The following is a 16,577-nucleotide window of genomic DNA, read 5'->3' on the forward strand; positions in this document are numbered from 1 at the left end:
TACTGATGGGCACCTAGGTTGCTTCCAACTCTTGGCTATTGTAAATTGTGCTGCTGTGAACATTGGGGTGCATAGGTTCTTTTGGATTGGTGTTTCAGGGTTCTTAGGATATACTCCTAGCAGTGGAATTGCTGGGTCAAAAGGCATATTCATTTTTAGTTTTCTTAGAAAATTCCATACTGTTTTCCATAATGGTTGTACCAGTCTGCAATCCCACCAACAGTGAACTAGGGTCCCCTTTTCCCCACAACCTCTCCAGCACTTGTTTGTTGCTTTGTTTATGATGGCCATTCTGACCAGTGTAAAGTGGTATCTCATTGTGGTTTTAATTTGCATCTCTCTGATAGCTATTGATATTGAGCATCTTTTCTTGTGTCTCTGGATCCTCTGTATGTCCTCCTTGGAGAAGTATCTGTTCAAGTCCTTTGCCCATTTTTTAATTTTAACAACTAAATAGAAATCAGTCCACCCTTTTTATTTATAAATGAGGCACTTAAAAAATCCATTTGCAGCTGATTCTTCCCAAATGAGGTAAATTAATCCAAAGTTCAGAGGGCTAGTATATGGTAGAATCTAGATTCCAATCCAAATCTCCCACTCCTAGTCTAATATTCTTTACATTACCTCAAATTATTGTATTTTATAAAATACCTATTTTACCAATCTAGGCATTACAAAGTGTTGGAAGTGACTCTAAAACAGAAAAACCCTGGCCAAAAAATATAAATTGGCAAATTTATAAAACCCTGGAAAAAATAACAATAATCTTTTTGATATTAATTTATAAAACAATAAATTAATTATTGTCTTAAGTGAATCTCATCTTAACAAGTGAAACATTAAATCAATAGATTAATGTTATACTGAGTCCCTCCCCATTTCCATCTTCATTTAAAACCACTAACATAGATGTGCTGAACTTGAATTTTATTTTGAAAATTTTAAACCTACACAAGAATGCTACAACACCCTAAAACCCTTTACCTTGATTAATTCTTCACATTTTGTCAAATTTGCTTTAGCTATATCTACAATAAACCTGTTGTTATTGTTGTGGTGATTATTATAACTTTGTAGAACCATTTGAGAATCAGTTAGAGATATTATGACCTTTCATTCCTAATTACTTCAGCATGTTTTTAAGAACAATTGCTTTCTCTTATATAACCACAATACAATTTTCAAAATCAGAAATTTAACAATGATACAGTACTATTATCTAATATATAGTCCATATTCAAACTTCAAAAATATTACTGATGACAAAAATCCCCATAAATACCATTTAAATCCTTGCTATATGCATAATACTGTTACAGGCCAAATGTATATTAAAACATTCTGTCTTATTTAAGTACTGAGCCCTGATTATGTACTAGGCAATTCCAGACTAGTCCTTGAATAGGGAAACCTGCGTTATCAACTCCCAAGACTATGAATAAGTTTTTAAATGTTAAGCATTTGATAAACTTACTCTGTTGTCTTTCTTTCCAGCAATTATTTCGAATATTAGTCACATAATCTTCTTCCACACTTTTTTCGACCTTCTGTAATAACACTCCTTTATATTCATTTTTAAAGTCCTTGTTGACATAATAAACGACACCCAAGTTTTCTGTCTGCATTTTAATAGTTTGCCCTGATCCACTGTAAAAGAAAATGCTTGCTCATTATTTTTAATTTAAACTGTACATTCTGATCTGCTAGTATAACCCAAGTTAACAAAATACTGAAAAATGATTAAAAAGTCATTACTGGTAATCATTTATTTATATTACTTTAAATCACCAACCACTACCATTCATATCATAAAAAAGTAATCATACTTCATTTTTTAACATAATCATTATGACACAGTATTTTCTTATAAGTTCTCTCAATTTTTAGTTAATATAAATCTTACTTGGAAGAAATAAAAAGTTATTTCTTATTTTTAGACCAATGTTTTTAATGCTGTAAAATCACTGGCAGTATGATTTTACAAAGTCTCCTATAGGTTCATGGTATTATACTGATGTTTATAGAATAGATATATTAAATTTCTTTTATATACTGGCATTAAATATAAAGTACTTTATGGAAAAATACTTCATGCAAAAGAAATATTTTTTATTTCATCAATATTTTACAAACAGAAGAGTGAAATCAATTTCCCCTTAGTAACAAAAACTCATGTAAGGTTAATAGCAATTCTATTTTTGTCTTTAATGTCAACATATTACTTATTACATTACATTGCTATTAAATATAAATACTATAGCACTTCAGTCTTTATCCACAATGGAACAGATGTAAACTAACAACATAATGTTTTATCACTTGAGTAACTATTTTAAAAATTAGGCAATGTAAAATCTGATACATGTACAGTGATAGAAGATATGGCACTTAAAAGCTCAAAAAAGCACAAGGCCTTTTAAGGAAAGCCAGGTAAGAAACAATTGCAATTCTTTTTTGTAAAACGTCACTTAGCTACTTACGATCTGGGATGTAAGGAATAAGGAGGATTAGAGACCATCAATTGACTTAGTAATGACACGAGGATCAATACAATAATGGGCATCAGCTGAATAAACACAGAAAAACCTCCCTATAAAGAAATCATCAAAGAAGAAAAAACTAATATAACTATAGTTGTCAATAATCCAGCTGTCATGCATTTTTAGCGGCAGAAATGGTATTTGAGATCTGATTCAGTGTTTTCAAATCTATCTGAACATACCAACTTCCTAACTTGATTCTTAAAATACAGCTTTCCAGGTGCTTCATCTAGTGATCCTGATTTGGAAAACACTAACACAACCTGATCTTATTTTACAGACCAGAAGCTCTCTCTCTCACACACACAGACCTCACCAATATGCAGCAGGTACACTTTTTCTTTGGATTTGAGGGTAGAATGGAAGCTGATGAGTGGCAGAGTGAGGGCCCAGGCCTTTTAATTTACAGTCTAGTGCTCTTTCCACTTACCGTTCTACTTCATGTGATTTAACTGCTGTATGCAATTAAGTATAACTGCATTAAAACAAGGAAAGTTATATCCAATTTAAATATTTCAGTGTAAATTCTAAAATTCTTTAGGACCAACAATAAGACATAACCTTCAAAATATGCATACTGCAGGTTACCTTCACTAGAATCACAGAAAAGCACATTTAAAGGTGTCATATTGCCCAATCATCCTCCAGCCTGACTTCTACACATGCTCCCCTAACACCTCCAAGGGACATTGTAGTCAGTACTCGCTCTTTTCAGACAGCTCTAGTTGCTTTTTCTGAATTGAAATTTGCCATTTTATAAATTGTAATCATATCATAAACATACATCTCCTCTTTCTTCTTCTCTTTCATGTCCACTATGTCGATGCTGATGTTGTTGGCTATAACCAGCTCGCCCGTTTGAAAACGAGTGTACGCTACCTAGAAAAATTAAAAGCAAGGTTAAATTAGGGAGAGCAATTATGATAAAAAGTTATATTTTCTTTTACAAAGAACTTATTTTTAATTTTTATTTATATTCTGAACATTTAATTTTTAAAAATTACTAAAATAATGCATTATTGAATAGTGAATGCTTATTGTCTTGTGAATGAAGGGTGAACAGAAACAGGAATGATTCTTCCCAGACTCTGCTTCCTTTAAAGATTAATTCTTTTTTTAATGAAAACTTGAATACAAGTTCCTCCCTAATATGTATACACAGAGAACTTTTGTTGTGGTTGGCTGTTTTTACAAACCTTAGATCATTACTCTGAAACTCTGCTTTCTGCATTTATCAACTCATCACAAATATCTCTGAAAATTAACAGACAGTGATCTAATTCATTTTTGAAAAAAAATAGCTGTAGAGGTGGACCAGAATTTATTCAAATATTCTCCTTCTGATGGACATTCAAGTTATTTTCAAATAAGGTGACCAACCAGAAATGACTACAACTGACAGAGTAAGCTATGTTAAAAAAGCAAAAGAACTATGAAAAAACTATTAGAAAATTCACTATTACCTGAAAGATTTTTGATTGTTCCCAACATATTTTTAGTCAGAATTATTATTCTGAATATTTTTTGAGAGATAATCATATATCTTAATATTTCACAATACAGGTTATATTTTTCAGTCATTAATTTGTATTTACACATCTTCCCTACCAGGATTTTTTACAAAATGTCTGTCAATGACCATCACCTTTCTCAGTAATATTAGGACAGGGCCACCAGACCAAAATACATTGCTAAAAATTCTCTTAGCTTTGAATAAGATGTTTAACTTTAAACCTTAAGGAAATGTTGTAAAAAAAAGACTGGGGCTTTAATTTTGAACACCTTAGAGGAGCTGCTCTTAAAGAAAATTAATTTCCATGCAACAACTCACAGTAAATATAAGCAGAGTTTAATACTACTTATGCTATTATAAAATCTATTCATTTAGTAGTACCTCTATATTTTATTTTGATAGCCTGCAGTAATTATTTCTATCTTACCATAATTTTTAAAACCTACTTACTTTTTTTATATAACCTACAAATCAGATATTTTGATGGTATGCCAATGGAAAACACATTTATCCAAATTAGCAATGGACACAGTATTATAATAAAATATCTACAAAGATCCCCAAGGAACCAATGTCAAATAGTCGTCCACAGTCATAATAGCACTTAACTAAGACATTGCCACTGGATTACCTACTTACATAGCCTTTCTTTAGCTTTACATAAAATACAGAATATCTGTACTCTTCATTTCTTTGTATTTTCAATTAAAATATGTCCTAGGAAAAAGGCAGATTTATAGTAAATGTAATGAGTCTAACATTTTCTTCTACCTTCATGAAAAACCATCACAGGATAATAATATTGTTAGAAATGTAGGGAAGAAGGTAGATAAATATCTAAGTAGCCTATATAGAGGTAAGAATCTCTAGCTTCATAAAATATAATATTTATAATTAACATTAAAATACCTGAAGGAAATCCACCACCAAAAAATATATTAAACAAGTCTTCTGGAGTTATATCAGCTTCACAACCTCTATGGAAATTAAATCTACCATTGTTTTGGTGATTACACGCTTGTTCTTCATTGCCTGTGAGGTCATATTGTTTTCGTTTTTCTGGATTGCTTAAAATAGCATAAGCATTTCCAATCTCTGCAAAAGTAATGAGTAAAAGTTGATAAGCAAAGTTTTTACATATTAAGACTACCCTATATTAAACAAACTCATATTAACAACAAAAACTACTTGAGGCTAATTAATAAAATAGTAAAACAGTAACAATTTCTTTTAAAGGTATTATACTTACTTGCAATTACACATATTACCTCCCAATAAAATTTTTTATACTACATAGGCAAGTCTCCCTACTACCTTAAATATAAAGGAATGTCGATCTTATGTTCTTACTATTGTGCTCCATATTCTAATATCCTGCTTCTTCATTTTTGAGTATCCTAATCTAGTCAATTCGTTAGTATCATTCAAACCTATAATAATAGCAGTAGCTAGCTACCAACTGCTGGGGTCTGAACCCAACCCATGGGCCCCAAACCTTATTATATTATCCATTACTATACCCACTGTACAGATGAGTTGCCTAAGGTTCACAAAGATTAGGAAACTTGTTCAAGGTCAATTTTTTTAGCACAGCAAGTATACTGTATGCAACCTACATCATAAATCTTATTTTGCATCTTGCAGCTATTCTGCATTCTATTCCTGAAAAATTTATTCCTCTTAAACTCCATGAGAGTAAGGACTGTGTCTATGTTTTCACTGCATTATTCCCATGGTTCAACATAAAGTCCAACTTTGTTTTTGAATGAATCCAGATGGTCTTTAGTTTTACCATCTCACTTTGTTACTTTCATGATATTTATTTATAAAGAATTCAGCCTCCCATCTCATACTCCTGAAACCAAAACAGGCAATGGTACAGGTGGTGATCATTTTGTAGTTATATAAATGTATAATCACTATATTGCATACCTGAAACCAACATAATATGGAATGTCAACTGTAATTGAAGAATTTTAAAAATTATTTTAAAAAGAGGCAATGGTACACTGGTTATCAAAATGTCTTCCTGAGGTACTTTATAAAAGTGTAATGCTTTCATCTAAAAGCAGAACTACCCTATTATCATTCTGACATTTCTAATACTTAATCATTTCATAAGTATAGCTTCTTAAACTCACATAAGCCTCTTGCAGTATGAGATATTTTAAAAATACTCTTTTAATCCCATGTGATTGCTGCCATAGGTACTGTGAAGCAAATAGACACTCATTAGGTAGTTGTTTTGGGCTGATCACATATACTGAAATTAATTAAATACAGATACTCTGGAACTTTCTTCTGAAACCTGGATTTCAGAGATAGGTCTCAGTGGGACCAAATGCATGAAAAATTAGGTGAATGATCCATTTATTTGAGGAGATAGTCCAAAACTTTCTTTACATTCTCAAATAGATCTGACTTAAAAACGTAGCCATCATTTATAAAGTTGCTTCAATGGGAAAGTATAAGCAGAGAGCCCAACAACATACTTGCAAACACCACCAAAGTATTAACCTATAACCTAAAAAAAAAAAAATAAAACATGTCTATCAATATCTGCCAAAGTGGTACTTTGAGTAATAATGTCAGCTTTAGAGTTTAACCTCTATTCACTAAATGGACTAATTTCATAATGTTTTTACTTTTTAAAGTAATAGTATATTGTTAACCCAATTTTATTTTTAAGGCTTTGCATTTTTTTAAAAAAATTCCAGGAATGGGTGTAATTGGAAGAGGATAAAGAGGGATAAATGGTAATGAAAAAATATAATTAAAAAGTATTATGAAAAAAATTCTAAACATTAAGATATTTTATAAGATACTTGTGAAATACTTTTATAATACATAATCAGAGACATGTAAGAGAATGTATTCCATCTAATATGACTAATTTTCTATTAATTTACTTTGTGCTATACCATAATCAGAATTTTTTCAGTTCCTTATTATCTAAAGAATTAAATTCAAAATTTATTTCCGTATTCTACTGCATTTCTACTGCAGGGTCAGTTACATCACAAAAAGACATTTTCCCTTTATTTACTTTTTTTAATTAAACTTTTTAATTTTGAAATAACTTTATATTCACATAAAGTTGTAAGAAATGAGTAATACAGACAGATCCCTGTACCTGTTCTAATTTTTCCCAATGGTAATATCTAGTAAAATTATACTACAGTATGATATAGGGTAATGACATTGGTACAATCAGGATATAGAATATTTCCATCACCACCCTCACATTGCCATTTTATCGCCCTATCCACCTCCTACCCCCACCCCCTCTTTGACAACTCCTGACAACCTCTAATCTAGTCCTTATTTCTACAATTTCAGCATCTGAAGAATGTTACATAAGTGAAATAATACAGGATATAAGTCACATAAAATATTTTAAGGTGTGCTTTTTTCAACTAGCATAATTCTTTGGGGATTGATCCAGGTTGCTATGTAAAACAATATAGTTCATTGCTTTTTATTCCACAGTATGGGTATATATATCACTGTTTTATCACTCACCCACTAAATAGCATCTGAAGTTTCTAGTTTTGGGTACAGGTTTATGTATAAACATTAATTTTTACTTATTTGTGATAAGTGCCCAGGAATGCAATTGCTGGGCTGCATGGTATCTGAATACTTAGTTCTTATGAGAAGTTGTCAAAATGTTGAACAGAGTGACTGTCACTTTACATCCCATCAACAATGTATGAGTGATACAGTTTCTCTGTATCTATAGAAGTAGTTGGTATTGTCACTATTTTTTATTTCAGCCATTCTGACAGGTGTGTAATGACATCTCATTCTGGTTTTTGTATTATTTCTAATGGCTAATGAAAGGATGTTAAGAATATTTTCATATGCTTACTTGACATTTGTTTATCATCTTTAGTGGAATGTCTTTTCTCCTATCTTACCTATTTTCTAACCAAACTGTCAATTTTTAAAATTTGAGTTTAGAGAGTTCTTTACATATTCCAGATATTAGTCCTTTGTCAGATATGTGTTTGGCATTTTTTTCTCCCTTCCTGCTGTTTGTCTTTTCATCTTTCTCATGGAGGCTTGGCAAAGCAAACTTTAAAAAGTTTTAATGAAACCCAACTTACCAACTTTACCGTCTGTATAAATCATTGCCTAGCCCAAGATCCTAAGGAAAAAATCCTATGTTTTTTTGCTGACACTTCAAAAGTGTTCTAAATATACATTCACAATTCATTTTGAGTTCATTCTTGTATTAAGCATGAGATTTAGGTGAAGGTTAATTTATTCACTTATTTATTATTTCACCTATGAATATCCAATTACTCCAAAACCATTTGCTGAAAAGGCTGTCTTTCCTCTATTAAACTGCTTTTGCACCACTGTAAAAAAGCAATTGGGTAAATTTGTATGGATCTACATCTGGGGTCCCTATACTGAAGTCTATCACTCTCAATACCACACTGTTTTAATAACTGTAGCTATAAAGTAAATGCTCAAATCGGGTATACTGATTATTCCTACTCTATTCCTTTAATAAACTGTTTTTTTTTTTAGATTCTTTGCCTTTCCATATGAGTTTTAGAATAAACTTGATTTTATTTATAAAAAAGTCTTGCTAGGTAGGATTCTAACAGGCACTGTGTTAAGTATATGTATCAATTTATAGAGACTTGACATTTTTACTTTTTTGAGTCTTCCAATCAATGAACAAATTAATCATTACATTTACTTAGATCTTCTCTGATTTCTTTCATTAGTATTGTATAGCTTTCAGCATACAAATCCTATACAAGTTTTGTTAAACATCAAACTGAAAACTTTTTGCATAGCAAAGGTAGCCATCAAAGAAATGAAGAGACAACCTACTAAATGGGAGAACATATTCACCAATGAGGTATCTAATAAAAAGTTAATATTCAAAATTTATAAAGAACTCATACTACTTCAAACCAAACCAAACTAAACAATTCAATTTAAAAATGGGTAAAAGCCTGAATAAGACACTTTTCCAAAGAAGACATAGAGAAGGCGATGGACATATAAAAGGGTGCTCAATTTTGTCACTAAGGTTACTAATTTTGAGAAAAATGCAACTTAAAACCACAATGAAATATTACCTCATGTCTGTCAGAATGGCTATCACAAGAAATCCACAAATGACAAGTGCTAGTAAGGATGTGGAGAAAAGGGAACCTTTGTGCACTGTTGGTAGGTAGGCAGATTGGTGTAGCCACTGTGGAAAACAGTATGGAGGTTTCTCAAAAAACTGAAAGTGAAACTGCCTTATGACTCAATGATTCCACTTCTGGGAACTTAATGGAAGAAGCCCCAAACATTAATTCAAAGGACTATACATAGCCCTACATTCACTGCAGCATTATTACAATAGCCAAGCTATGGAAGCAAACCAAGTGCTCAACAGACAAGAAGATAAGAAAGATGTGGTACATAAACACAATGACCTATTGCTTGCCCATAAGAAAGTAGGAAATCTTACTATTTGCTACAGCATGTATGAACCTAGAGGGTATTATGCTAAGTGAAATAAGTCAGCCAGAGAAAGACAGATATATGATTTCACTTATATGTGGGATCTAAAGAACAAAACAAACAAAAGTGAAACAGACTCACAGATACAGAGAGAGAATTGTATTGGGTGAGAGAATTGGGGCACTGGGTGAAAGAGGTGAAGAGAATAAGAAGCAGTTAAAAATAGTTAAGGGAAGTAAGTAAAGCATAGGAAATATAGCCAATAATACGGCAATAACTATGTATGGTGCCATTTGGGGTACTGGAAAGATCAAGAGGAACACTATATCAAGTATATGATTATCTAACCACTAAGCTGTCTACCTGAAACCAATACAAAATTTAAAAAAAAATTTAATTTATACCTAAGTCTGTTATGTGTATGACTGTAAATGGTAATATATTTTTAATTCCAGGTCTATATATGTCCTGCTAGTATATAGAAATATATTACTTTTAAATGTAGAAATTGATTTTTGTGTATTTATCTCATATCCTAAAACACTGCAGAATTCACTTATTAGTTTTAGGATTTGGGAGGTATATATTCCTTGGGATTTGATACATAATCATGTCATTTGCAAATAGGCAGATGGTTTGCACTCTTCCCTTTCAGTCTGTGACTGGTAGTATTTAGTTCATCTATATCCTTGCCGATTTTGTCTAGTTATTCTACCAACTGGTGAGCAAGAGGTGTTCAAGTTTCCAACTATAATTGTGAATTTGTCTATTTTGCCTTCTGGTTCTATCAGTTTTTGTTGATTTACATATTGCCCATCTCTGTTTTTTGGTGCATACACAGTTATACTGATATGTTACCTTGAGGAATTGATCCTTTTATCATAACATAATGTCCATCTCTGGTAATTTTTTAAATACAAAGTCTATTTAATCTAATATTAACATAGCCACTCCTTTCTTTTGATGGTTTGCATAATGTGTATTTTCCTATCTCTTTACTTTCAGCCTGTTTATACCACCATAAATGAAATGATTTTCTTGTAGATAATATACAGTCCTTTTTAAATTCATTCTGTCAATCTGTCTTTTAAACTGATATATTTATATTTTACTTTCACTCATATTTAATGTAATTAATGATAAGTTAGGGCTTATGTCTGCCACTTTATTTTTTGTTTTCTTTTTACTTTCTGTGAGTTATTTGAATTTTTTAGTTGCAGTCCATTTAACTTAATGTCTCTGTACAGCTTTTTGGTGGTTGCTCCAGGTATTACATTATATATACATGACTTATCCTAGCCCACTAGCATCATCATTTTACCAGTTCAATTATGCTGTGTAATCCTTACTTCTCTTTATCTCCCTTTATCCTTTCCCATTTATAATTGCCTTATATATGTTTCTCTGTACACATTTAGAACTATCAATGTTAAATTTTTGCATCAAATGTCAAACATAATTCAGAAATTCAAAAGAAGCAATGTATATTCCACTTACTAGTACTTTTCTGTGTTCTTTCCTCTTGCTATATTAAGATTCCTTCTTTTACTGTTCTTTTTGTTTAGAGAACTTCCTTTAGCTATTCTTTTAGGGTATGTCTGCTGATGACAAACTCTTATTTTATTCCTTTAGCTGAAAATGCCTTAATTTCACCTTCTTTACTGAAGAATATTTTTGCGGAGTATAAAATTGTGAGTTAACAGTTCTTTTTCAGTATTTGAAAAACATGCCATTTCCTTCTTGCCTGCATGACTTCTGGTAAGAAAGTCAATGTCATTTGAATTGCTTTTCTTTTGTCATATAGGTAAGATGTCATTTCTGTTTTGTGGCTTTCAAGACTCTTTCTTTGTTTTCAGTTTTTAGACTTTGACTATGATGTTGTATGGATTTCTCTGGGTTTATCTGTTTGGAATTCATTTAACTTCTCAAATTATATAATATAAACTTCTATCTCTTGGCAAATATGGGAAGTTTTAACCCTTTAAAATTTTTTTTAGAACTTTTTCAGGTATGCCCTCTTTCTCTTTTCCTTTCAGGACCTCAAGGATATGAATGTCAAATCTTTTGTTGTTATAGTGCCACTGGTCACTGAAGCTCTCCTGCCTCCTTCCCTTCTATTTTCTCTTCTGTTCAGACTGCAGAATATCTATGCAGTCTGAACAGAATACTGCATAGACATTTTTCCATTTTCCAGTTTACTGGTTCTTTCCTCTGCCATTCTGCTGTTTAGTCCATTCATTGCTAGTTTTTATTTCAGTTTTTATATTTTAAGCTGTAAAATCTCAATTTGATTACTTTTTAAAGTTTATTTGTTCAGACTTTCTTTGCTGAGACTTATTTTCTAAATTTGTTTCAAGCACAGTTGCACTTGCTCATTGAAGCATTTTTATGAAGAATGCTTTCTTAGGCAAATCTAACTTCTCTGTGATCTGCATATGGGTATGTACTGATTGACTTTAAATTCAGTTTGAGGTTTTCCTGGTTCTTATTATGACATTTGGTTTTTGATTGAAATATAATCATTTGAGGTTTTACCTTATGAGACTCTGGAACTTATGAGACCTTATCTAAAACTTTTGTTTTACCTGTCTTTTTCTGACAGTTTTCTAGTATGGGAAGAGTGGATACCATCTTGTTATTCCCAGGTGGGAGCGGCAGTCCAGGTTTCCCCCTTGGCCTCTGATGACATCTGAAAGGAGGGGCTCCTCATTACTGCCAGGCAGGGATAGGATTTCTAGTTCTCCATCAAGCCTCCACTGATATTTCTTTGGCTGGAAATAATAGGGGTGCCTCACTACTGTTCCCCAGGTGTCTTCACCACGAGAATATGGCTTCCTTGCCTCTGGATGGTGGTAAAGTCCTGACTCTACACTGGGTCACTTATAACACTACCGCAGTGGGGTGGTGGGGGGAGGGTCACCTTGTTATTGCCAGGTAAAATTGGGAGTTTATCAGCTCCTATTCGATCTTCTTTTTTACCACCCTGGGCAGGATGGGCGGAGGGGATAGGCAAAGCATCTCATTATAGCCTGCAGAAGGTGGAAGTCTAGGTTCTCGACTCAGCCTTTGCTGGCGTGGGTATGAGTGGGGCCACAGTTTTGTTTCTACACTATTCGGCTTCAGGAGAATGGCTATTGCTTATAAGTTTTTTGTCTGGCTGGGTTGCCCCTTTATTGTTCATTTGGCTACTTTAGAAATGAGGCTTTTCTCGGGAATTGTGCTCATTGATGTTTCTGGGTTGTCTGCTTTGCCAGCACTCAGTCTGATATAAAAGGCAAAATGAAGGGAACTCAACCAAGTCACTGCCATACTGTTCTTTCAGTCCCAAGGTCCCCAGCCATTCTACCCCCTCTCTTCCTTTCAGAGTTTTCTTATGTTTGTTTTGTTTTATATATAGTATTCGGTTGGACTTAGGGCAAGGAACAACAGGTAAGAGTACATATGCTCCAATTTTTGAAGTGTTAAGTTCTCACTAATTTTTAAATCAGTTGCTTCATTCTCATACCCAAGTTTCTGCCATCGTCTCTCTAACCATAGAAATCATATTCATTTGACAAAACTCTTAATTCTCACTTATTATATGAAGATTTCTCTAATTTTTTTCAGACCATACTACTACTTCATCTTTCTTCTTTAGCCATCTTTATTCTGTTTTTATATCTAGTTATATTCAGTCTTCTGGGAGATCCTGGGCAAATCAGTTAATCTCTCTGACCCTCAATTTTCTTATTTGTAAAAGGAGGATGACACTGGTCCCCTGACTATTTCATAAGACATTAAGCATTAAATGAAAAACTATAAAATGCTTGTCAAATGTTAGGTATTATTATTATTCCAAAATTTCTGTGTAAGACTTGACTTTCCTTTGTAATGACTTCTTTGTGTTTAGAGTACACTCTAGATGTTAAGAATATTGAACAGATCTAACACAGGCAACAGCATCTGATCCATTATTATTTATCAAATAAACACATATACAGCAAATCCACGTCCCTTGTTATTACATTCATGTATATGTCAACAAACAGACACTATTCAAATAGTTTCTGGGACTTCCAGTCAAGATGATGGCATAGGTAAAAACAGCTTGCTTCCTTGCACTTGTACATCAAAATTATAACTCAATTATAGAACAATATCACTCAGAACTGTCAGATCGAGTTGAATAAAGTCTGATGACTAGGGAATTAAAGAAACGACATCCATCCATCCAGACTGGTAGGAGGGGCAAGACACAGAATGGGCAGGTCCCCCAATCATGTGGTTGATAAAAATTCAGGAGAGCTGTATCAGGAGCAAAGATTCCCAGTCCCACACTAGGCTTCCCAACCCAGGGTTCCAGTGCCAAGAAGAATTAAGTCTCCATAGCTTCTGGCTAAAAATTTTTAAAAAAAAAAAATAGGGACTGAGTTAGTGGAAAAAACTTCTAGAGTCCCAAGCAGTTCCCCTTAAAGAACCCAAAAAGGACTTACTCAGACTCATTTCTTCTGAGTTCCAGCATCGGGGTAGCAGCTTGAAAGGTGCCAGTAGCATACAAGAAGAATTGAAGTATCTGGCATCAAGGTAAAAACTGGGGGGCAGCTTTTCCGACAGAAAGGTAGGCAGAGGCCATTGTTTCTTTTCTGAACCCTACCCCATAGAGCCACAGAGCCAGCAGGCATGTGCCATATCTGAAACTCCTTCAACCTGGCTAACAATGTTCACCCCACCCTGGAGATTTCCTGAGACTCCATCCCACCCAAGCTGTTACCAGAACTTTTCCATATGAATGGCTGGTCCTGGCTCATGCATCACAACTTCCTAAAACCTCTCAAACAAGCAACCTCTTAGCAAAGCTGGCCTCAGTGAGTCCCCAATCCCCCTAACCTCTTGCTGGGTGGCACCAGGCCCAGCACTAGCAGCAGTCAGCCTAGATTCACAGCTTTTCTTCACCTGGGAACCTCCAAGCACAGTAAAAGTAGTAGCCATCCGAGACTGCTTTATAACCCAGGCAGGGTGGCCCTGGGCAAACACAGGTAGGGGCTGACCTTGGCCTGCATCACCCAGGGAACTCCAGAGCCTGTGCATCTAGGAGACAGCCACAAAACACACTGACGCACCACCACCCTGCCCCTGCACAGTTGGCCCTCCCCAGAGGGCAGAGGTTGGTGGTAAGTGCGCATGACCAGACCCTGTAACTGACTAGCCTGGGTAAATCCCTCCCACTGACCTGTCAACAGCCATCAAGGTTCAACTATGAGAAGAGGGTGTACTCAGCCCACAGAGGGCACACCCTAGAGTACCCAGCTTGGGTTACAAGTGAAGCTGTGTCACTGGACCTTATAGAACACCTACTACATTAAGCCACACTACTAAGATAGAAAGTCATAGCAATCCTGCCTAATACATAGAAATAAACACAGGGAGGCTGCCAAAATGAGGAGACAAAGAAACACGGCCTAGATGAAAGCACAGATCAAAACTCTAGAAAAAACTAAACAAAATGGAGATAAGCAATCTATTAGATGCAGAGTTCAAAACACTGGTCTTAAGGATGCTCAGGGAACTTAGTGAGAACCTCAACAGCATAAAAAGATCCAGTCAGAAACAAAAGATTCACTAATTGAAGTAAAGAACAATTTACTGGGAATCAACAGTAGAGCTGATGAAGGCAAGAAATGAATCCATGATTTGTAATATAAGGAAGCAAAAATAACCAATCAAAACAACAAGAAGAAAAAAGAATACAAAACAAAGAAAATAAGGATACTGTCTGTAATCAGCCACTGGAACAACTTTAAGAGTTCCAACATTTCCATCATAGGAGTGCCAGAAGAACAGAAAGAGCAAGATACTGGAAATTACTTTAAAAAGTAATGAAAGAAAACTTCTCTAAGTTTTCTATTTGGTGTCTATTTGGTGAAGGAAATAGACATACAAATCCAGGAAGCACAGCGAATCTCAAACAAGATAGATCCAAAGAGGCCCACTCCTAGACACTTTGTAATTAAAATGCCAAATGTTAAAGATAAAGAGAGAATCTTAAAAGCATCAAGAGAAAAGCAGTTAGTTACCTACAGGGTAGTTCCCATAAAACTGTCAGCTTATTTCCCAAAAGAAACTTTGCAAGCTAGAAAGGACTGGCAAGAAATATTCAAAGTCATGGAAAGCAGGGACCCATATCCCAGACTGCTGTACCCAGCAAAAATATCATTTAGAATTGAAGGGCAGATAAAGAGCTTCCAGATAAGAAAAAACTAAAGGAGTTTATCATCACCAAATCATTATATGAAATGTTAAAGAGACTTGTTTAAGAAAAAGAGTATCAAAACTATGAACAATAAAATGGCAATAAATACATATCAATAATTGAGTCTAAGAAAACAAACCAAGCAAACAAGAACAAAGGCAAATTCATGGATACGGTGAACATTCTTATGGTTGTCCAAGGGAAAGGGGTTGTGGTGGTATGGGTGAGGAGGTGAGGAGATTAAAACGTACAAATAGGTAGGTACAGAATAGTCATGGGGATGTAAAGTACAGTATAGGAAACTGAGTAGCCAAAGAACTTATACACATGACCCATGGACCCCATGGACATGAACAGTGGTGTGGGGATTGCCTGAGGGAGTTGGGGGTGCTGGGTGGAGGGGAGTAAAGGGGGAAAAACTGAGTCAACTGCAACAGCATAATCAATAAATTATAATTTGAAGAAAAACAAATAGTGTCTTAAATACTTATGACTCTCTGAAGACAATGTAAACTGTTATGAAAACATCCGTGGCAGACAGAAGGGAAGTTACCTATTTCAGTCAAGTATTTTTTTAAAGTATGGTTACATATACAATGCAAGTTACTCTCAAAATATAGATAAAATATTTCCTGCTTTGAGAAACTTAACAATACTAACTGTAAAGGACAAATAGCCACATGAACTTAAGAGATCATTTAGTCCACATCCTTGATAACAACCTTTTACTTTTGAAGCTTTACAAAACACACAAATGAAAATCTCTCTTCTATTTAATTTAATTCCCGAAACCAATTTCAACCTCTTTTTCTATGAGGAA

General features: G+C 34.0%; 1 protein-coding gene across 5 annotated transcripts in view; it reads right to left on the minus strand.

The window, feature by feature from the left end:
* Positions 1 to 16,577, minus strand: part of DNAJB14 (DnaJ heat shock protein family (Hsp40) member B14) — a 55,957-nt gene that overhangs the window by 6,224 nt on the left and 33,156 nt on the right. For 3 of the 5 annotated variants that reach the window (XM_037151919.2, XM_037151918.2, XM_037151921.2), the window contains 4 exons: positions 4,963 to 5,148; positions 3,325 to 3,419; positions 2,481 to 2,590; positions 1,475 to 1,647 (listed from right to left, as the gene is read on the minus strand). In XM_037151919.2, the coding sequence (XP_037007814.2) occupies positions 1,475 to 1,647; positions 2,481 to 2,590; positions 3,325 to 3,419; positions 4,963 to 5,148 (564 nt within the window). Of the gene's footprint in view, positions 1 to 1,474; positions 1,648 to 2,480; positions 2,591 to 3,324; positions 3,420 to 4,962; positions 5,149 to 13,478; positions 13,904 to 16,577 lie in introns of those variants that run through there. The other 2 variants (XM_037151920.2, XM_053666399.1) reach the window with 2 other exon arrangements.

The sequence above is a fragment of the Artibeus jamaicensis genome, unplaced genomic scaffold, assembly GCF_021234435.1.
Source record: "Artibeus jamaicensis isolate MK-2021 breed Jamaican fruit bat unplaced genomic scaffold, CSHL_Jam_final contig_452, whole genome shotgun sequence".
Lineage (NCBI taxonomy): Eukaryota > Metazoa > Chordata > Mammalia > Chiroptera > Phyllostomidae > Artibeus > Artibeus jamaicensis.